The sequence below is a fragment of the Sorex araneus genome, chromosome 2 (genome assembly GCF_027595985.1).
Source record: "Sorex araneus isolate mSorAra2 chromosome 2, mSorAra2.pri, whole genome shotgun sequence".
Taxonomy (NCBI): Eukaryota; Metazoa; Chordata; class Mammalia; order Eulipotyphla; family Soricidae; genus Sorex; species Sorex araneus.
Genome location: NC_073303.1, coordinates 362,228,068 through 362,251,509, shown reverse-complemented (window position 1 = coordinate 362,251,509; position 23,442 = coordinate 362,228,068). Strand labels below are relative to the sequence as shown.

Sequence of the window (23,442 nt, the reverse complement as noted above, 5' to 3'; positions counted from 1 at the left end):
TTGCTTCATCATATATGGTTCTAGGTTTACGTGGTGGTAGAAACATGAGTACTGATTTTCACTGTGGCTGTACCAGTCTAATTTGTGCCAGTAGTTCCTGTCAGTTCCCTCTTTGCCCAGCTTTGCCAGTTCATTTTTTTTTTTTTTTTTGCTCTGTTAATACCAAGAATGTGACTTTAAAAGCAGGTTAGGAAAAACCCTACCAGGTTAATGATAAGATTAAAAACTACATGTACTTTGAAGATACTGCGTGTGAAAAGTTTGCAAAGTATTTCACTGTTCATTTGTCCCAGAGCATGACTGTTTATTCCCACCACTTTAGCAACATTTGCCTTTTCCTAACTTCGGACAGTTATTTCTAGTACGGTCTCATTATAATGTCTTGGGGATTAAGAAATAAATTAGCTAAAGCAAAGAGTGCCATGAAGGACACAATGTTCCTTTCCTCTAGATAGAAAAAATTGGCTGCCTGGCACAGGAAATAGATGACATGTTTTCCTGTATGACTTAATGGTGTGATGCTGGTTAGATGCCATGTATAAAGAACTAAATATGTGGTATAGACAAAAACAATGTGTCTAAGAAAAAAAAGAGCTCACTGTGGCCGTGAAGTTTGGGGAGATCCTTGGAAAATGCGGGTCATGCAAATTGAATGGGGTTTAGAAAATAAATTCTGTCGCTATTAATCTGTTGTGCTCTAAAACTGACTTCGCCACTTCACTCTTATCTCCAGTTTTTCACTACTATAGCAAGTACTCCAGTGAGTATTCTCAAGCATATATGTTCCTTTCCTAAATATTTTATAATGTTTCCTTGGGCTAGATTCCTAAGACTCTGGTTGATGGAAATATTTGTTTTTGATACATACTAGCAAATTAATTTCTAAGTTATTATGCTGAGGGTAAAGATATTGCTAAATTGTGTATATTCTAGTTTCCTTTTATCTTGTATATGCTACATTCTCTTTTAGTAATTTTAATAATTTTTTTATCTTCAACTTGCATTTATTTGAATTCTTGTGAAGATGAAGAGATAAAAGGATTTGTGTTTAATATTGCAAATGACAATTGATTAGAGGATTTAGAACAAGAGTGCAAAGCTTTTTTTTTTTTTTTTGTCATCACCTCTTTAAACTGAATTTGATGAATTTGGACATGTTTCCAGTTGGCCTAAAGATAATTCCAGATCTGTGCTCCCCAAATGCAGTTTCTTCCTGTCTTCTCAGAGGCCTTACTCATGGTTCATGTCAAGTGCTTGTATTTTCAACTTCTTTCTTAAAAAGAGTTTAAATATAGGGTGTCAAAAGATAATACAGCAGGTAGGGTGCTTGCCCTACATGGGGCCAAACTGGGTTTGATCCCCAGATCCCATGTGGTTCTTTAAGCCTCACCAGGAGTGACCCTGGAGTAGCTGGGTGTGGCCCTGAAATATAAAAAAAAAAGAGGGGGGAAAGAATTTAAATATGTTCGGATCTTCTCTATCATTTTTTAAAAAGTCACTTTACTATGTATTCTGTTCTAGGATTTGTTCTCTTTCTTTCCCCTTAGATTTGTTCTAAGAGTTGTGTGCCTTTCCGCTCTGTCTCCTACTCAATATTTACATTCTGAAATACAGATTTTGTTCCCTCTGTGACACAGAATTTTTATCAAGATTGCTGGTGATCCTTGTTTAATTGGGAGGACGCGTTCCAGTCCTTAAATGCTGGTGCTGCTTTCAGCATTAGCCTCCGTGACTTGCCTTGATTTCTGCAGCGTCATTGGATTTTGTGACAATCACTGCCTTCTTATTTTTCTTTTTCCCTTTCTTCCTCCCTCTCTCTTTCCCTCCCTCCCACCCTCCTTCCCTTTTCCTTCCTTCCTCCCTTCCTCTCTTCCTCCCTCCTTCCCTCCCTCCCTCCCTCCCTCCCTCCCTCCCTCCCTCCCTCCCTCCCTCCCTCCCTCCTTTCTTTCTTTCTTTCTTTCTTTCTTTCTTTCTTTCTTTCTTTCTTTCTTTCTTTCTTTCTTTCTTTCTTTCTTTCTTTCTTTCTTTCTTCCTTTTGTTTTGTTTCTTTTTTACTCTTAGACTCAGCTTTCTCTAACAGTCTTTTAAACTTCGGTTTTTCTCAGGGAGTGTTAATTTTCCTTTGTATATAATCCCTCTGTGGATGATTTCTTTCATTTGTCTGACTTCAGGACTATATTGTTAGCAATATCCGAATTTACATCTTTCTTTGTGGTGGTGGGGGGCCGGGGTTGGGCACCCCTGGCTATATTCAGGGCTTAATCCTGGCTCTGTGCTCGGGGATCACTCCAGGCGGTACTCAGGGTTCGTATGCAGTGCTGGGCTTCCAGCCAGGGCATGCCTGGCAAGCACTTTATCCCCTGTGCTGTCTCTCCAGTCTCCGTATTTGCACCTTTCTGCACAGATTCAGTTGTCTGTACCAGTCTACCTACAGACAGTTGAACTTGGACATCTCGCCAGCCCCTGGAGTTCGTCAGTTGCCTCATCAGACCTCCCCTTTCTTACAGCAGCCCTAGCTCTGTGGAAGGACTGCTCACACCTGGCTCCTTAAGCCAGGATCACCGCCCCGTCACCAGTGACATCCCAGCTTTCACTGAAATGTGTAATGGGACGGGTCCCCTGGCACTCCCTCCTGCTCATTCACACGCCTTCTAGACCAAGGACGTCAGCTCTCTGCTTCTTGCTGTTTTCTCCTCAGTCCGTTCTTCATCTTGCATCCCAAGGACTCTGACAGGAAGATCTAAAAGCATTATTCTCACGAAAACACTCCCTGTTCATTTTTAGGGTAAATTCATTACACCTAAACATGATTTTCCAACTCCTCCACAGTTGACTTTTGTTTATCTTGCATGCCTCTCTTCTGTACTTGAAGCCTGTGTCCCTTTCTGCAGGTTTATCACTGTGGGCTAGATCCTCTCCCGGCCACTGCCCTTTCGTGCTGTGACCACACTTCATGCTGTCTCTCTTGGGCGCTTTGATTGGCAGCTTCCTATTACTTTCCCCTCAGGTCTGGACTTGAGTCCCACTTCATTTTTCCTTCTTCGTTTTCTGTCTTTTTTCTCTTTTGGGACCATACCCGGCAGTTCTTGGTGCTACCCTCGCCTTGGTGCTTGGGCGTCCTGTCCAGTAGTGCTTGGGCGGGGGGGGGGGGGGAGCCATCGTATGGTACCAGCATATTGGACCCAGGTCTCCTGTACACAAAAAATGTGCTCATGCCCTTGTGCCCCAGGGGCAGTTTCCTGAACAGGGACCATACTGCTGTCCGGACAAACCAAGCCCATGTTGTTCTGGCCCTTTCAGAGGCAGGGGTGGAGCGCCTCTAGCCTGGGGGATCGCCCAGGAAATCATGTGGGTCGCCCTGCTCCAGACGGGCAGACTTGCGGCCTGGCTGCTCTTATGGTCAGGCCTGAGAATGATACTAGAAATAGCAAATGGCCCTGGGCAGAAAACATTTCCCATCACTGTTCTGGTATCATTGGGAGAGAGAGAAATAAGTACATTTCTCAGCGCTGTTCTAGTATCATAAGGAGAGAGAGAAACGAGTGTATATGTAATAAAGCATAGTATGGGACGTGCACGACAAAAAACAAAGGTTAGAGAATATATGTTCTTCAAAAGCAGAGAAATATGGGAGGAAATTCTAAATAATCTGGTGTGTGTGTGTGTGTGTGTGTGTGTGTGTGTGTGTGTTTGTGTGTGTGTGATGAAGCTTGATTTAAAAGTAGCCGATCATGGAAGAAATCATAGTAAATTTGGGGTATGAATGATAAGCTTTGTTTTATACTAGTTATAAAATAGTTGACAAAATTATTGACCAAGCAACAGTGATTGGGGAGAGTCTTAGAATTTAGGTATTAGGAGAATGAGACCATTGACTAGAATATGAAAATATTCATGGATGGCTCAGTATATGGTTTTTTGTTTTTTTTTTTTTTTGAAGTTTGGGACACACCTGACTTTGCTCGAGGATTATTGCTGGTTCTGTGCTTGGGCTCACTCCTGCTCTGTTCAGGGATCTCTGCCGACTGCTGGGGGAACCTTACGTGGTGCTGGGGATTGAATTGGGGTCTGCAGCAAGCTTCTTAGTCTCTACTATCCCTAGGGCTCGTAGAAGTTCTGTCTTTTCCTTTTTGGGTTTGGGGCCACACCCAGCAGTGCTCAAGGACTCTGTGCTCAGGAGTGACCCCTGACCCTGCTAGGTCCCCATACGTGGTACCAGGGATTTGAACCAAGGTCGCAGACGATGACTGCGGCTGCAGTAAGCCAGTGCTGTCTCGCTAGCCCCTTTGAGTTCTGTTCTGGGTCTTTTAAAAATGAGTAGGTTTCTACGTTTTGGGTCTTCTAGGCCTATTTCCAGAAGGATTTGTTTTCATTCTGGTGATACCTTTTATAATTCCCTCTGTATTTCTAAATGATATGTTTATTGTTCTGTTTACATAAGTGCTAATTTTAAACATTCTTTTTCACTTCCTGCAATGGCAGGTGTACACATAGTTCTCTCTGCTTTTAGGCTCCCGTGTGGTTGTGCCATATTTTCAGTTAATTGAATTTGAAAGTGAGCTTGAGCTATATAGTTACGTTTTTGTTTTTCTGGTTGTAATACTTAACTATTTGCAAAAAGTAAAGAACATAATTTGCCAGTTTGTTTTTTCGTATGTTTGTGACACTTAAGGAAATATTTGCTTAAGCCAGGGTTATGGGTCTATTTCCCTAAGCCACCTTCTGAAAACTTTGCTTTCCTTTTGCATTGAGATAATCCATGTGGAATTGCCTTTGGTATGTGATACCAGGTGAAATAATTTTCACTCCCAAGGATATTCAGTTGACCGAGCACTGTTTGCCATCCTTGTGGCCTTGCTCCGCATTGTCTGTGCTCTGTGACCAATGAAATGTGAGAGGGTGAAAGTCTGTGTTTGAACTCCCCTTTCTTTCCTTTGGTCTCTCTTTCCCTCTGTATCTGTTGCGGCACCACTGTTTGGTCATTGGTCTGTTTTCTATTGTTTGCCAATACTACCGTGTCTTAAATTGCTATTGCTTCATACGGCTCTTGTTAGCTGGTAATGTATGATTTCCAGCTTTATTTTTCTTGGTTCAAGATGATCTTGGTTAGTCTAGGCCATTTTTGTTTTCACATAAATTTTAAACTCAGCTTACAAAGTCTTTAAAACCTCTTAGGATTTAAAACTGTAGATCAATTTTGGGTATAATTAAAAATTTTTTTATTGTTAAGTTTTATAAGTTATAGATATTTAATGTTACTCCATTGAGATTTTACAGTTTTCAGTCTACAAATCTTACACATCTTTAACTGGTTTATTGGTATTTCATACTTTTTGATGCTATTTTATGTGATATTAAAAATATTTTTATTTTCTACTTGTCTCTTGTTAGTATATAGGAAGAAGTTTATTTTTAATCAATTAAATAATGCTTTAGTTAATATATGATATATATTTAATAGTTAACATATATATTATAATATTAATAATTATCAATATACTAAAAAGTTTCCTTAATTTACTGTTAATAGTCTGTTGGACTTTATATGAGAATAAGCAAGTTATCAGCAAGTGAGACACTTTTCTTACTTGCTCATTCCCCAAGACTTTGATTTTTCTTTTAAACACCCCTTTTGTCTTTTTTGACTGGCTAGAACTTTGACTGTGGTTGAATATAACTGATAAAAGATATCTTTGTGTTATTAATGAATGACACCAAGGGCTTTTCTAATGTTTCACTTTTAAATGTGATGCTTTTTGTAGTTTTTTGATAAGTAATCCTTTTTCAGGTGAAGAAGATTCACTTCTTAGGGCCAGAGCAATAGTACAGCTTTGCCTTGCGCACGGCTGATCTGGATTCGTCCTCAGTACCCCATATGTCCTCTGAGCACCACCATGAGTAAGCTCTAACACCACGTAAAAAATAAAACAAGCAACAGAAGATAAAATTTTTCTTTTAGTTTACTGAGAGTTTACTTTAGTTTATTTTTTCATGAATGGATTTTGAATTTGACGAATTTTTTTCTCTACAAGTTAAGTGATTTTTTAAAATCTCATATAGTCGAATTATACTGATCTATGTGGTGGATTACATTGCTTATTTTAAAAGTGTTAAACAAAACTTGAATTTCTGGATTAAGGCCAGTCTTAGGAGGTATTACATTTCATCTCTGTTTAGATTTGCTCTCTGTAGACTTGTTATTATCATTTCGGGGGGAGGGGTTTGCATGTTTTTATTCACGAGAGAGATTGGTTTTTCTTGTAATCTTCTCTAATTTTAGTATTGGGTTTTGTTGATGCTGTAAAATAATGTGGAAGATTATTCCTCTTTTAATATTTCCTAAAACAGAATTTGTATGTTTGGTACCTTGATAGGCATTGGCAAGAATTAATTGTGAAATCATCTGAGACTATATTACTTTTTATTGAAAAGCTTGAAATAACAGATTCAATTTATTTAATAGATGCATGGATGAATATTCCTATTTCCTATTTTTTCTTATATTAGTTTTGAGAGAATATGAATCTAGGAATCTGCATTTCTTGGACTTCTTAATATTTCAATTATTAAGTGTTAGATTCTCACTCATATTAGTCACATATAATGAAAGACAGAATAAAATATTGTCTAGAGCTTTTTTTAGTTTTGAATTCTGTCTATTCTTGTACCTTTCCCCTTAGAAATCCATTCTGCAGTTTTATCATAAAATCACTGATAGCATTTATTTCCTAGAAGCTCATTATAAATTGTTATCTTTGTATGATTTGACCCTTTTATTTTGAGTTAATCTTATGGTAATATTGGGAACTTGGTTTTTTTAGTTCTCACATATGCTTGCAATTGCAACTTTTAGCTTTTTTGAGCTGTTTTAAATTTCTTGAATAAAATGAATAACTGATTATTTTTTTTGGGGGGGCTGTAGGTTCCCCATTGGACCTCAGGGGGTGTAGGGGCACTTTCCAGGAAGTCTTAGCCAGCTGGGCTGATGGTTCCATGATAACCTGTGAATGCTGTGCTCAGGCCCCGTGGTGCTGGGGATTGAACCCGTCTCAGCTGTACCTCTACACTAATCTCTACAGCTGCTCAAGAAAGACTTTCTGAGTGGTCTCTCTTCCGTTAAATTAATGATACCTTTCTATCCGAGGTGGTGCTGTCAGTGTTGCTGTAGTCGAGAGGGGCTTGACATCATGAACTTTTAAAGTATATAATGTTGATTACATGATAGGTGCTATGTAAGCACAGAAGTCACACATGCATGCTGGCCTCACAAAACTTTTAAAAAACTTAATAAAGAAGGCAGGCATTGAACAAATAATACTCAGTGTGAGAAACCATGACTAAAGAGCAGAGAAGGAACAGACCTTAATCCCTCCATGGGCTGTGTATTGATAAGAAAATTCTTTTGATAGCTGAAAAGTTGGTGAAACGAGCACATAAAAAGCTGTCATTGGGGCTGGAGCGATAGCACAGCGGGGAGGGTGTTTGCCCTGCATGCGGCTGACCTGGGTCCCTTTCCCAGCAGCCCATATGGTCCCCCGAGCATTGCCAGGAGTAATTCCTGAGTGCATGAGCCAGGAGTAACCCCTGTGCATCTCCAGGTGTGACCCAAAAAGCAAAAAAACAAAAAACAAAAAGCTGTAGTTGTCACGAATGAGTGTGCATTCTGTGATCAGCCGAGGGCAGTGGTATCTTGGTGGGCGTTTGGCAGATACGGCATGCCCAGCTGTGCAGAGTATTCTTGACAACATTTAGGTTAGCAGCTCTCACAGGTGTCTGGGTTCCACCATCCTCAACAGGATGGAGTTTGCCTCTCGCTTCATTTTTGCACCCTCTTTAGCTCCAGTGCTTATCTTTTCGCCTGAGTAAGATCTTGTTGTGTTCTACACCGCCTGGTGAATCAGCTTTTCTTTTGATTTATGTAATAATTTTCTTGTCCTTTGGAACCCTTTCTTCTTTGACTCCTTAGACAAGAGAAGGAACTGGGATATTCACAGCCATGGTAAAGTTAAGCTGGTTTTGCTGATCAGAATTAGACAGCCCTGACGCAATAAGGGCCTGGTTTTAAACAGCAGGATTCCCTCTGGGCGGAAGTGTGGGTCCCCTCTAATCCAGTGCCTTACACTTTTAGTGTCTCAGGAGTCAGTGAGTACAAAGTGCTGTTTTCTGGGTTTTCCTTTAGTCCACAAAGAAGTGACAAGATTCTTGGGCTTTTATTAAATGTAGCAAGACCTCTGGTGGTAATTTGTCAGTTCTTAACCAAAAAAAATTTTTTTTGAGCAAATCAGTTTAAAGTTCCTATTTTCAAAGAACTCTTAAAAAAATCAGTGCTTTGGTAATCTCTTGAGATAGATATGGCAGTTTATTAGTATTTCTGTTTTACTAGTGAAATTAAGTGGCCTGCCTAAGGCAGCACATCTGTTTAATGGTTGAGTCAGAACTAAAGCATTTCATTTGCAAACCATTCATCTGTTACCCTGCACTCCCTCTGTTTCGCCTCAAGTTTATCCCACAATCATTTGAGCTCTGGGTGTGGCTTTATGCTTATGGCAGAAATAGACTGATGAAAAACTCTTTAAAATGATGCAATTGGGCAGGCGAGATAGCTCAGGGGCTAAATAAGCACATGCTTTGCCTGAGGTCCAAGGTCAAACCCCCAGCGCCCAGATTGGTGAAAAAAATGGATTTTTCTCTATTTTAGAAAATATTTACACTTTCATCATCTCCACACTTTTTTTAAAGAGTAGATGGCATCTTATTTTAAATATTCATTTTCACTAGGGAAAGTGCTCGTAATCTTATTCTTTGGTCAATAATTGAAGTTTCACTTTGTTGCATAGTTGTAATAGGATATACAGAATCCTTCCAAAGGATCATAAAGGCAGAATTTTGCAAGAGACAGGTAGTTTGGAAAGGAAGGCTTTCTTTTCTTCGGAACTTTTCTTTTCAGAACTGGGATGTTTGCGTAGGCGGGTACTGAGGCCTTGTGAGCTCAGTGGTAACTTAGTGTCGGGAGTCGAGTTCCGGTGAGGAGAACAGTGAATGCAAGGTGAAGAATTGCAGGGGGATTCGGCAGGAGCAGGAAGAGATGGCTTGGAGGAGGAGGAGTGTGAATAGAAAGGACTTTCAGGTGTGGTTTTGGCAAGTGTTTGTCACTTCAGAGAGCGATGGATGGAAAATGGGAGAGAAGACATTGGCAAAGGGTGGAGGCAGGATCAGGGGAGATTGGAAGTGCGATTTAGCGCCTGAGTAGAGCTGATCTGGTTAGACAGGAACTTTTGAAGGTAGGAGATGAATAAAGGAGGGGTAAAATGGCTCAGGAAATCGGAAGTGAAAAGAAATTGATGAATCTATTCAGTTTATTTGGAAGGGGGCCTCCCCGGCCTGCCACAGGGCCTTGGGTCCTCTGCCAGTGGCATTCCAGAGTGAGTGTGGCTAAGAGTTTGCTGACTGGCCCCCCACGGTGTTGGGGACCCATTGGGCCATGCCTGTGGGTGCCCTCCCCCGAGCCTCTAGCTCCTCTAAGAGGGGAAGATTTGACAACCTCAAAACCGAGGCTTGGGCGCTTGGTCTCGCTCGCCAGCCTTCACATTCGCTGCTTCAGTCTCCTGGCTTTGGAGCCGATGCTCAGCTAATGGCATTTGAAATAAGTAAGATACAGGAGGGTTTGGTGACTTCGTTTCATTATTGAAATTGCATGTGGTTCAATTTTGTTCTTTTTGAATGTCTTTATTTTTAATTGGATCACAGTGAGATACACAAACAAAAACTTGTTTATGATTGGGTTTCAGTCATGCTGTGTTCAACACCCGTCCCTTCGGCAGTGTGCATTTCCCACCACCGGTGTCCCCGGTTATCCTCCGCAATACGCCTTTCAGGACAGTTTATGAAACCCAAGATAACTTTTAAGTTTTTGTATACGCCACCTCGTTATGTTTTTCCTTCTGGGGTTTTTCTGTTAGAATTGACCAGGCTCTATTTAAGCGTGTGCAGACCGTTCTTCTCTTTGGTTGCTGTGCACTGTAGGTAGGTGAACCCCGCAGGTCATTCTGCATGGAGCTGTGGTGTCTCTGGTACAGACTTGCGCATGCGTTTGCTCTGTGGCCTGTGGCGGTTGCAGCCTCCTCTAAATCGGGACTCTCAGATGCTCTCTAACTCCAGGCTTGGGACGGGAAATGCCGCGTGTCGGTTGTTTGGGACTTCGCATCTTCCGGTAGGGTCGCTGTTACCGTCTACATCCCAGACCAACGTATGAGAAACCCCGGGACCCAAGTTGTAAGGTACTCTGCACTCGTGACCTACAGAGTCACAGCTGCTGGTCATCACCTTTCTTGCAGGGCCTTGAGTCTCAGTGGCTGGGTTAAGGAATGACTTCCAAACTTCTGCTCCGTCTCTCGCCAGCGTCCCTCCATCCCAGTTGACTGGCATGGACAAAGCATCTGCTTCCAGGCCTCTTGGGGTGTGTCCAGTAAAGGCTGGGGAACGAGGGGCGGGGAGAAGAGACTCGGGAATGTTTGCTCGCTGCCTTGATGGCACAGGGTGTGGTTTCCTGTTTGGCTCCTCGATGCCACTGGCCCTGCCACTGGGCCCCTCCTGCCCACCCAGCCTCCTTTGCATCACTGGCTCTCGCTGAAGTGAAACTGAGGCCCACTGCTCCGGCCCAGGACTGCTGGCTCAGGGCTGTGCGTTCATTTGTGTCGCACCCTGCAGTGCCCAGGGGCTACTCTCAGCTTTGCTCAGGGGTCACTCCTCCCTGACGGCAGGCCTGTGGGGCTCGAACCCCTGATTCTTGCCCTCCTCCCACCCCCGAGAGTCATGAAGAGCAGAAATGGACCGGGTGTTCCCTGACTCCCTCGCTTCTATTCTGGAAACTAGTTCTGAAGCCCCTTTTGAGGGTTCAGACCCTGATTCCGGCAGCCCCCAGCCCGCCCCCCTTCTGATTCATTAGGAACAGAAATGGACTGTGTGTTCCTGACACTCTCCTCCCTCCTATTCCCTCCTGTTCTGGAAGCAGCTCAGGGCCGCTGTGGAGGCCTTTCTCAGGGCTTTACTCCCCGCGCAACATAGAAATCAATTGAGTAAAAATAACAAGAAAATTGCAGTTTCAGAAACTCTTAATTAAAAGCTTTCAGTGTTGTTCACTGAGCTCTAAATAGAACCAAATTGGGCTTCTCCCCCAAGCGCCGGGCCTTTCTCCCTCCTTCCCTGGCGTCCCCCTCCTCCCCCTGCCTGCTCCCCGCTGCTCTCCGTGGGGTGGGGGCTCCTGCACGAGCACTTACGGGAAGATCCTTCGCGTGTAATTCCTAAGATCCCGCCAGGACGCTGCTCTGGCCCTTCTCTTCTTCAGCGATTCATGGGGCCACATGGTCTCGCAGCATTTCCCGAAGGTCATCCCCACCTTGCTCTACCCGCTCCAGCTCGCCAGCTCTGCGCATCCCTGTGCTGTCACCAGCGTCACTTGCCCCAGGCAGCTGCACCAGCCCCCCACTTGCAGGGGCCCCGTGCCAAGTGCCACGTGAAGCCCCAAATCCTCATGGGACTTCACTCTTTCATTTTAGAAGGGGGCCCTGTGGATTATGTCTTACCAGCATTCTCCCAAGCAATTTTGGGCCAAGGGGAGAAACAGGGACGGGAGATCAGGGCGGGAAGAGCAGAGTATTATTTTTTAATTTGAATTCCATGCATATATATGTATGTGTGTATGCATATGTGTACATGTGTGTATATATATATACATGTGTGTATATATATACAATATATATATACACGTGTGTATATAAAATGTACAAAGCACTTGCATATCTCATGTTCACTGATGGAATAGTGTTTTCAGTAGGAATGAACTCGGTTGTGGTTTCCTTGGTTTTACCTTTTTCCTTATAACTATGAGATTCAAAGCATAGAGAATGTGCTATTTCCCAGGAGAAAAATAATGGAAGCTGGGCAGGGTTTCCTGGGATATTTATCATACTCACTTACTACTTCCACCTCTTTTGCCCCTTTGATCATTAGTGTTTTCATGTATGTCAACCACCTGTTCTGCTGATGTGATTTGTTTGGGGAAGGATGGAATTGTTACACATAGGAAAAAGTCAGAGGGAAGCAGCAGATTGCCACTGTGCTACGAATTGAGTGATTTTACTTTATCTTACTTGTCTGGAGGGTAATTATCCTGTACTTGTTTATATCCGGAAGTCAGACTCAGACTGAAAAGCCCACAGTGTGGCAAGAATGCAACAAAATACAATAAACTTTATGCTCCATGTAACAGGCTTTGCATGTGGTCTCCCCCGCCTCTCCCCCACCCCTCCCCAATCTTACCTGACAATCACTGATGCCAAATAGACAGACGACTCTTCGGGTGGTTCTGAGCTTATAAGCCATGTTCAGTGTCGTCTGTGGAGTAGTCTTCAGCTAGGTCCAGTGTCCTCACGGCCTCCATTCTGAATCCAGCATTTGTCGCGTTCAGACCCTCACACAAATATCTTTCAGTACCTGCTGTGAAATAGACCCGGGGTATCCGAGTTCAGGACAGACGAGGCCTAAGGAATTGTGCCCTTGCAGCTCTCTTTTGGCTGGTGGCTGGGGATAGAGCGGTCGCACGGATTGCCAAGTCCTAGAAAAGACACGAGGCTTAAGGATCAAGACAGTCGTCCGACTGCATCCACGGTTTCAGCACAGCTCGTGTTCCAAGTGGGTCTCTCTTGAACGGATGACCGAGAGACCACTGCTGACCAGGAGGGAGAATAGTCTGCGAAAGGGATAGGATAGGAGATAAAAGGCAGGGCTGTCGGACTGTCCCTGACCAGTTAGTATTTGGATGCGCAGTCGTGTATCCCACTTGCTCCTTTGGGCATCAGAACCCTTCCGCTGCTCTCTGCTGCCCAGAAAGGTGCCTGGGCCTCTGGGAAAGCCAGAGTCCCTCTGGCTTCTCACATGGAAACTTAGATGTTTTCGAAAAGATCCCATCAAAAATGGGAGCCCCCCCACCCCTCCACATACTGCATTCTGAAGGGGTAAACTGAACTGTTCTGGAATGTGGGGCAACTTTCCCTGATATTGGACCAAAGGGCATATAATATAATTTTAAAAATTTTCCTGGATAAATTACAGCACTAAATTTTTAATGCAAGTGAGTCATCAAAATATTCGAGTGGTATTCTTGGGCGGATATCTTATAAAGAATAGCATTACTTAGTAGGCCGGTAATAACAATCTGTAAGGCTGTAACAAGTGAATAATCTAACTTAAAATAACCAACCTTTTTTTTTTTAAATGATTATTTGAAAGCCTGACAATGTGTTGAAGCCATCCATCTTCGGACTGTCATTTAGCCTTAAGTGGGGGAGTTAGGAAACTATGGAAATGATCTCAATTTCATTATTCAACAGCATCGATGCGCTACTTTCTTGTCCCGAGAATGTATTTATTAACAGTGATGTTTTGCCTTACAGCTTTTCTGGGAGAAGAGGCTACAAGGACTTAGTGCATCAGATGTAACAGAACAAATTATAAAAACCATGGAACTCCCTAAAGGTCTTCAAGGTACTATCCAAGTTCAGTTGAGCAGTGCCCGCTGTGTGCCAGGCTCCGTGGCAGGAGCTGTGGGGCTGGAAACGGCCGAGATTAGTCTTGACCTTGGCCGGATGACACACAGACCTCTTAGACCCCCGAGTGGCTCCAGGGAAACTCACATGAAAAGCTTGTGTGTTGCTTCAACCTAGTGTCTCCCCCCACCCCCCCCCAGTGTAAACATTTTGACTCTTAAGTTAGGTTCTAAACTTGAAGTTCAGGTTTAAGAATTAACGGACATGCTGTCAGAACCAAATGCCCCGGACTCACTGCAGTTCCCACTTCCCTGCTTAACGCAGCATTTGGCCCCAGCGCTTGCTCTTCATCCTCTCAGGAGGACAGCTCGGAGCTCTCTTTGGCCTCTCCCTTCACACACCCCGGCTGCAGAGAGCAGCACGTTGTCCTGTGGCACAGGGCAAGTGGCTTCTGGGGCAGAGGATTCGGAAGCCACGTGCCTGTCCCCTGGTGTGGTCATTCACTGTCCGAGAGGAGCACTCTCCGGCAGTTCCTAGGCCTTTCACTTCTGCAGCTTGACACGGTGTGTCTCACTCACGTCTGGTAGTTCATGGTGAGAATGTCTCGTTCTTCTGTGTTCTCGGGAAGGATGAACTACTCGAACAAGTGCAGGGCTTTGACTGATGCACGTAAATGTGGCCAGGCGGCCACTCTCATGCCCGTATGTAACCAAGGTGTATGATTATTAAGTTTTTAGTTTTTAGTTTCGCTGTTTGGGTATTTGGAAAAGCTCTTAAAGTTGCAGGTATAGAATGCTGGCATTGGCTTTTCATTTGATGTACAGAAAACACAAAAGATAAGGGGGAGACGTTGCTAGAAATTAATGTTTAATGTCACAGGAGAAACATTCTAGGGCTCTAGGCGATGCCTTCCTAGGGACATAAATACAATCTGATTATAAACGGGACTTAAGTCATTAAAATAATTGAGAATTAAAATTAAAACTTTAATTTTAAAAAGTCATTAACATTACTGGAGAAAAATATAGATACATTTTTAAAAAAGACTAGAACCTCAGAAAATGCAATTTGAAGTCTTAAAATGCCAGGTTGTTATTGTTTGACTATTTATTTAATGTTATTTCTTTGGTGTGCTGTCACTATTCAGTAGTTCTGATGCTATTGTTACTCTTAAACTTACAGTCACAATCGAGTCTAAAAATATGCGTTACATATGATTTGCTCAGCTCAGCTAGAAATCTCCTTTAACTGAGCATCTTTTTTGAATTGCAGGAGTTGGTCCAGGTAGCAATGATGAGACACTTTTATCTGCTGTTGCAAGTGCTTTGCACACAAGCTCTGCGCCAATCACAGGGCAAGTCTCCGCTGCTGTGGAAAAGAACCCAGCTGTTTGGCTCAACACATCCCAGCCCCTCTGCAAAGCTTTCATAGTCACAGACGAAGACATTAGGTAAGGCAGCCGAGACATCTTCAGAGCTGGATTTTTAAAAACATTGATACAGTTTATAATATAGCCTATTTGTTTTTGTTTTTGAAGGGGGGGACACCCAGTGGTGCTCAGGGCTTGCTTTGTTCTCGGGATACTCTAGGTGGTACTCAGGGGACCCCATAGGGTGCAAGGGATTGAACCTGGGTAGGCAGCATTCAAGACAAGTGCCCTATCCTGTAATATTATTCCTCTGGCCTCACCTTAAAACAAGGCTTTTGTGCAATAAATGCAAAGAGAAATAGTGTGCGTAAAATGAATGCATAGTAAAATGAATGCATACCTTCGAAGGGTGGAGATGTCGTGAGTAAGGGGATCCCATTCATATCCAAAAGATTGAGTCAGTGGTTTTGCCATGTCTTTTGCTATCAGGGTTCTCTCTCTCCAAAGAATCCCTTCTGTTCAGGGGGTCAGAGGGATTGTTCAGCGGGGAGGGCACTTTCCTTGCATATGGCTGATGGGTTCAGTCTACAGCATCTCGTGTGGTCCCCTGAGCCCCACCAGAAGTGATCCTGGAGCACAAAACTAGGAGGAAGCCCTGAGAATTGCCAGGAATAGCCCAACCTACCCACCTCCTCCCTTCAAAAAAGAATCTCTTACGTTCAGTTGTGCCTTTGTGATCACTTTCTGCATTTTAGTCTGCAATCCAGTCTCTTTTCAAAGCAGATCCTAGAAAGCTTAGTTGTACTTTTTTTAATGTTTAATTTACTTGACTGTTTACCTCACTTAAGCTGCTCAATTTAGAGATTTATTTATCTATACTAGATTTGTTTCAAGTAAAGATTTAAAGTGTCTTCAAAGATATACACACACAGATAAACACCCCCACACATTCTCTCTCTCTCTCTCTCTCTCTCTCTCTCTCTCTCTCTCTCTCTCTGTCTCTCTGTCTCTGTCTCTGTCTCTCTCTCTCTCTCTCTTTCTCTCTCTCTCTCTCTCCCCCCCCCCCTCTCTGAAGCAAATGGGAAAGATGAAAGAAAGGGTAAAGCAATAAACCAGAGCTTGGAATGAGGAGGGGATGCAAGCTGCATGTATTAGCATCTTTTATATTCTCTAAGGCTGGGCCGCAAATTAGGTTTTGATCTCAGAGTTTGCAGTGCTACAGACTGAGCCAGGCAGTCAGCCCACAAATTAGGTTTTTAGCACCAAACAGTGAGAGGAAACATAACTCAGATTGGTAATGCTGAAAAGTATAAGCAGACCATTGCTCAGGAGAAGTGAAACTATTCCAGATATTAAGACCAGAAGGAAATGCTTATATGGGATTTATGAACTTCAGCATCATTACTTTATAATGATACTCTAATATATTGCATTTTTTAAAAAAATAGGACAGTGTTTATTCCACTGCTTCAGTCCTCTGTGTGTAAATCAGTGCTTTACTACACATAATTCCTAGGCAAAACCAGCAGATGGCACTTTTGAATCATAAATTTTAAACACTTTATATTAGTGTTTTTTCTTAAGCCCATAAAAATGAGAAAAGGTTTTAAATAATTGAAACTGGCCAAGGGGTCATGGAAATGCCCTTTCTGGGGTTTGTAGTGGCTCCTTTTGCAAAGGTGTAGCATGGTTCTAAGTTGCATTCCGATGCCTTGATTGCATGGAATTTATAATTACACTTATTCACATACTTAACATTTTTTGTTTTGTTTTGGGGTCACACCCAGTGTGCTCAGGGTTCCACGTGGAAGTGGGCATCAGTGTTAGCTAATGGGCTAATTTCCCTCTTTGCGAGGGGGCTTCCTCCTGGCTCTGCACTCAGGGATCACCCCAGCTGGGCCTAGGTACCATCTGTGGCATGTGGTGCTGGGGGATTGAACCTGGAATGGATGTCAGCCCGCACTTCAGTCCTCTCCTGTTCCCTCGGCCCCGAGTTTCCTCCTTACCCAGTCCTGTCCCCGGGCTCCTGGGGCCGTGCCCATGCTACTCCTCCCTTTGAGCCATCTCCCTCGACCTGATGAGCCGGATTTTTTAAGTAAGGAAAAAAGATGTAAAATCAAGAGTTAAAACTTGTTTTTCCGTTTTTAATTCTTCATGTTTATTTAGTTGTTGCTTTGGGGGCCACACCCAACGGGGCTCAGGGGTTGCTTCTGGCTTCATGCTCAGGAATTACTCCTGGCAGTGCTCAGGGGATCATTTGGGATGCTGGGGATTGAACCCAGGTCAGCCACGTGCAAGGCAGGCACCCTACCGCCTGTACTGTCTCTTAGGCCCAGAGAATCGGTGTGTTCTTCGGCTTATCTCTGAGAAAATTCCTCAGAGGTGAGTTTCGTTGGGAGTGAGTTCCCGGAGGGCCTCGGTAGGGCCTCCTCCAGGCCGCCTCCACTGTGGTCTCGGAATGATAGCAGCCAGGTCTTTGGCGAGCAGAGAAAATCGAAGCCAGAGCTGAGAGGCTTCCTGTAGGGGAAAATTGTCTAGCGTGTTGCTCATTTGATAGAATGGTCGTAACAGAAGATTTTAAGCAGCCCTTTCTTGTTGACTTTGCACGGGTTCAGAATCAGTGGCTGTGATCAGGTGCCTCCATCCAGCTGTGCAGCCACCACTGAGTTTGTATTAAACCAGAGGCTCCCAAACTTCCAAAAACCAGTAGCGCCATCTGGAAATGTGCCTTCTTTAGTAGGGGAGCAAACTGTCCCCTTGGAGGGACCCTTGGAGTTGCTGCCCTCCATTTTTTTTTTCTTTTTGGGTCACATCCGGCGATGCACAGGGGTTACTCCTGGCTCTGCACTCAGGAATTACCCCTGGTGGTGCTCAGGGGACCATATGGGATGCTGGGAATCGAACCCGGGTTGACCGCGCACAGGGCAAATGCCCTCCCCGCTGTGCTATTGCTCCAGTCCCTAGAACTTTTCAGTATATTGTGAAATATTTTCTCCCTTGGATATGTTTCCTAATATGAGTAGCAGAATCTCACAGACAGCGGCTTAAGGCTAGTGCACTTCTGGCTCGTGATTGAGCGTTCTGGGAGTCTAGCTCAGGCATGACTGACTGCGCTGCCGCTGCTGAAGTCAGTGTTGGCCGGACTCGATTCCGCTCTGGAACTTGGGGTCCTCTTTTCCACCTGTGGGGTCGTTGCCGGTTTATTTCTTTGGGATTGTAAGGCCGAGGTGCAGAGTGACGGTGGCACCCCGCCTTGGTGGCTCTGTGGCTGCGTCCCTGCTCCTTGCCTGCATCCTTCAGGAAAGGGCCCACCGCCTTAAGGGCCCTTGCGGGGGCCCTGGCCCCCGGCCCCTTTTTCCTTTTAATCGACTCAAGGTCAGTTGAGCAGTGATCAGATCATGGCACTGACGTCCTGCCAGAACCTTCTGCCCATCGTTATGGGGGAGGACTCGTAAAAGTCATGGGCGGGGGGCACTGGGGGCTCCGCTAGACTCCTGCCTTCTGTCAGCTCTCCTGGGAGGGGAAGGGACGCCGAGGCGGAAGAGCGCCATGGCCGGTGTTGGCCTTTCAGATCTGGAAGTTCCTCTGGTACCATTGCTCGTGCCCCAGTGGGCTCATTCCCAGGCGGCTGCTGAGCCCGAAGAAGGAGAGGGGAATGCCAGGGCGTTTGAGGCCAGTTGCTAAATTGCGTCCCCAAGACAGAGGCAAGACCACGTGCAGGGGAAACAGGCCCTGTCACGAGGAGCTGTTGGTCCTGCTTCTCTGGGACCTTTCCCCACCTGTCTGCCTGTCCTTGCCCCCCCCCCCCCCCCCCCCCCCCCGCACCTTCTTCTGCACTTGGGTTGTGTGTGTGTTTCTGTTGACCCCTTGGCTTGAAGCAACCATTTCAGAAATCTCTCTTCAGCCCCATCTAAGTAGGAAGTGCACCCTTTCTTCTGGTACCGCCCATTAACTGGCTCAGAGGAATTGAATAAATTGAATCTATTATTAAAATTGTAATTAAGTTGTATCCTAATAACAATTTTTATTCAGTTAGATTAACTGAATGAATTGGAATTTAATATTAAAATTTTATTATGAAAATTTTATGATTCAGTGAAACGAATCGAATAAATTGAAATTTATTATTAAAATTAAAATTTCATTTTAATAAAATGTGTATTATGGCCACACTTAAAAATAAATTTAGTAATTGAGTACATTGCCATTAAAGAAACAAATTGCAGTTTCCAAGCCACAGAGCAAGTTCCAGTATATGCTGCCAAGCTCTCAGTGTGAGAGCTGCTTTCTGCCGCTGCCCTCCGTGTAGTGGTCCAGTGACCCACTGCCCACACGCCTGGGCACCCAGCAGGAACTCTGACAGACGTGCCCGCCACAGCCAGGTGCCCCGCCGGGCTTCACGGAACCGTCTCTTCCTGTCCCCATGTTACTTCAGCGCCTTCATAGCCATGGCTCCAACGCGTCCGCCCCGGCACAGGCCATGGTTGGTCCCTGCAGACGCCTCTCCAAGAGGCGGGGCACCCGCCAGTCTGAATCTCTGGGGGCTCGGCTCCCCAGGGGTTTTTGCTGAGCATTGCAGAACACTCCTGTCTCCCGTCCCCCTCAACTGAGACACTCAGTTTCTTTGATCTTGAAGTGCGGAGGCCACTTCCCTCTTCCCTCCCTCCTGGCCACGTTACAAGTGTCCTGTCGCTCTTCTGTTGTTAAAGGAAACAGGAAGAACGTGTGCAGCAAGTTCGGAAGAAACTGGAAGAGGCCCTGATGGCCGACATCCTGTCCCGAGCGGCTGATACAGAGGAGATGGACATAGAAATGGACAGTGGAGATGAATCCTAGACCTGATCAGGTACAGGACCTGCCGGGAAGGGCGGGACTCGGAAGGGGAGGCGGTTCCACCACCCTGGCCTTGGTTTCCCTCCCTGCCTCCGGGGGGGCGGGGGGGGAAGCAGAAAGCTTTTCCCACGTCGGGGTGTGGTTGGCCCTTCTCTGGATGTCAGAGGCTGCGGGCAAGTAACTACTTTCAACGTGCTCGGAAACTGTTGCACCCTGCAGCTGGGCCAGGGATCTCCTTCCGTGAGATTCTGGTTGACACTTTATTGTGTGTGTGGGATGTGTATGTATGTAGGGGGTGAGATTCTGGCTAGTACTTTTGTGTGTGCGTAGGGGTGAGATTCTGGCTAGTACTTTAGTGTATGTGGAGTGTGTGTGTGTGTAGGGGGTGAGATTCTGGCTGGTACCTTATTGTGTGTGTGTATCAGGGGAGTGTGTGTGTGTGTGTGTGTGTGTGTGTGTGTGTGTGTGCATGCATGTGTGTGCACCATTCCTGGCAATTCTAGCTACTTTATTGCGTGTGTGTGTGTGTGTGTGTGTGTGTGTGTGTGTGTGTGTGTGCGCACCATTCCTGGCAATTCCAGCTACTTTATTGTGTGTGTATGGGGTGTGTGTGTGGGGGGGTGTGTGCGCACGTGCCATTCCTGGCAATTCCAGGTACTTTATTGTGTGTGAGTATGGTGTGTGTGCGCGTCTGTGTGGTCTGTGTGTGTTGGGGGCGGGGGGCAGGCCATTCCTGGCAATTCCAAATTACCCCAACAGCAGTTCAGTGCTTGTGCCCGTGGATGGCTCTGAGGCGCCCAGTGCCAGGGCCCTCCCAGCTGCCCCCTTGCCCCCCATGCTGTCCTCCCGCCCTCCCATCAGTCCCTTCACAGGCCCCGTCCCCTCGTTAAGATACTGGCCGCAAAGTGGGAGAATCCATCCCTTCCTGGTTCCTCTACCTGGATGGCGAATAGGGAGGATGTTCCAAAATATAGGAGTTTGTTTCAAAGATCTGTGCTGTGGCGGGATTGCCGAGACTGCTTGTAGGGCGGGACACATGCTGAGCGGGTACCGCCTGCAGCGGGCAGGGTCTGGTTCCTGACACCTCATGATCCCCCAGGCACAGCCACCCAGGTGGGACCCTGCAAGAACAAGCGAAAAATACAAATGTGGATCCCGCGTGAGATTCGCAGACAGCTCCTTCGGGCACAGTCTCTTTCCAGGCGGCGGTCGGCGCCCCAGGGGGCCTGTGGGGTGCTGTGCTGGGCAGGCCTCCCGCTTCCCTTCCCGTAGCCGCTTACTGCTCTGTGTCCCAAACCCGAGCAGGAGAAACGGGGCTGGGAAGAAGGAGCAGGTGTGGGGACAGTCCTGCCCTCTGCTCGTCTCTAGCGTCTTCTCTCCCGGCCTTTGGCTCTCGGATTCTCGACTTACCCTGACTGTCCTTTCTGCACCCGCGGCTGGAGGGATTTCTTTTGTCCAGAAGCCTCAGCTGTCTCTAGGGCCACTTTCTGAGGGTCTTCCATCCTCTCATCTTGGGATCTTTGGTGGCTTCTCAGGGTTTTCTCCTGAAACAGTAGTTTTGGATAATCACGGGTTGTCTTGTTTGCAACTTGACTAGGTTCTTGCTTGCTTTGCAGGCTGCTTGGCAGGTCGCCACCAAGGTAGCGCCCTGATTTATTTAGGGACCCTTTGCTCATTAATGGCAACAAACAAATCACTCTGGATTGGAGTTTTAACACATGCAGTAATTGTCGCATGTGGGATAGGGAAAGATTCGTATTAGACATAGCATTTTCTGATCTTGAGAATGGCATCTTTACACAAGGCCATTCCACCACGTGGAAAATCATGAGGTACCTTTTATCAAAAATTACATTGATTGGGGCCGGAGCGATAGCACAGCGGGTAGGGCGTTTGCCTTGCATGCGGCCGACCCGGGTTCGATCCCCGGCATCCCATATGGTCCCCCAAGCACCGCCAGGAGTAATTCCTGAGTGCAAAGCCATGAGTAACCCCTGAGCATCGCTGGGTGTGACCCAAAAAGCAAAAAAAAAAAAAATTACATTGATCTACATTGATAATTTAGCCCCACTTACAGCTGAAGCATTGAATAAACAATACTGCCGTGTGACCTTGATTAGATATTCATAATAACCTTGCCAGAGGTAGGGCTTCACTGGACCAAGAGTACGTCCTGTTTAAGTTCACATGGTTGGTAAGCGATGGAATCTATAACCTGCAGTTTCACACAGGTCTCTCAGTCTCTCATGCAGGACTCCTAATCCTTTCTATCAAGTGACCCTCTATTTCCTCATCTCTGTAAAATAACATGTTGAGATTACCATGTTACTTAAGAGTTTGCAGCCATAGGGGCTGGAGAGATAGCACTGTGGTTATGTAAGGTATTTGCCTTGCAGCATGACTAACCCGACTTCCATCCCCGGCACCCCAGATGGTCCCCTGAGCACCGCCAGGAGTAATCTCTGAGTGCAGAGTCAGGAGTAACCTCTGAGCATCGCTGGGTGTGGCCCCAAAACAAATAACAACAGCAAGAGTTATTCGTAGCATGTGTCATTTCACCCAGGTCGCACCCAGGTGGCAAGAGCACAGCTATTACCTGTAAATGTTCTGAACAGTTCAAAACAAATCAACATTTCAGAGTAAACTTAGTCATCATTGGTACTATGATATAGTTGGATTTATCACTCTCCCATGTGTTTTCATCTGTATAACCTTTGGTATCTCTTTTCATGTGGATGTGTATTTCATGTGTATGCATATTTGCGTGTGCATATCCAGGGGATGTACATTTGTCAGCTTTGAGACTGCAGTGAGTGTCGTGAGACCGTAAGATGATGAGGGCTATGTGAGCACTCTTCCTTTACAGAGTGCCATCACCAAACAGATGCCGGTTAAGGTCTGATAAAGAGTTTGATTGAAATTAGCATCTGCATTCTCAGTTCTGCTGACCTCACCCCTGAGGCCTATCACATGTGGCTTAAATTTGTTTGTTTTTCTTTACAGGTAACTTTCGACCGACTTCCCCCAAGAGCAAACTCCTAGAATTGAACAAAAAAGCGTTTCTACTGGGTTTTGCCTGTAAGAAAAAACAAAAATGTACCCGAGCACATAGAGCTTTGAATAGCACTAACCAATGCCTTTTTAGATGTATTTTTGATGTACATATCTATTATTCAAAAAATAATGTTTATTTTGAGTCCTCGGACTTAAAATTAGTCTTTTGTAATATCAAGCAGGACCTTTAAGATGAAGCTGAGCTTTTTGGCGCCAGCTACAATCTACTGGTAATGTAGCACTTATATGAATGATTTGTTGCCCCCAGAGTTTTAATATGAACAGATCAGGAATACCAAATAAAGTTCCCAAATTAAGATTATTGTGACTTCACTGTATATAAATAGATTTTTTTATACTTTATGGAAAGAGGACACCTGTACATTCTGCCATCATCACTGTAAAGAAACAAATAAATGATTATATTCACAGACTGGTTGGAATTCTTTCTGTTAAAGAGCACACACACAATCGGGAACCCTCCTGATCGATGGCCAGCCCTAATCCCTGAGAGCTGGCACTTCTGCAGTCTGTCTCTGGGTAGTGTGGAAGTGACGCTGCTTTCACCTGAGTCCTGAATTACCGTCCAGCGTGTGATTGTGTTTACCATTGCCTGTAACTAGTACTTTTGTTAGTTCTATA

General features: G+C 45.1%; 1 protein-coding gene across 2 annotated transcripts in view; it reads left to right on the top strand.

The window, feature by feature from the left end:
• The window catches only part of MBD2 (methyl-CpG binding domain protein 2), a 61,372-nt gene extending 38,141 nt beyond the window's left edge, over nt 1-23,231 (top strand). The window contains exons 4-7 of one of the 2 annotated variants that reach the window (XM_004616140.2): nt 13,452-13,542; nt 14,817-14,994; nt 19,623-19,759; nt 22,750-23,231. In XM_004616140.2, the coding sequence (XP_004616197.2) occupies nt 13,452-13,542; nt 14,817-14,994; nt 19,623-19,749 (396 nt within the window). In that variant the 3' untranslated portion in view covers nt 19,750-19,759; nt 22,750-23,231. Of the gene's footprint in view, nt 1-13,451; nt 13,543-14,816; nt 14,995-19,622; nt 19,760-22,749 lie in introns of those variants that run through there. The other variant, XM_055127124.1, reaches the window with a different exon arrangement.
• Nucleotides 23,232-23,442: the final 211 nt, after the last annotated feature.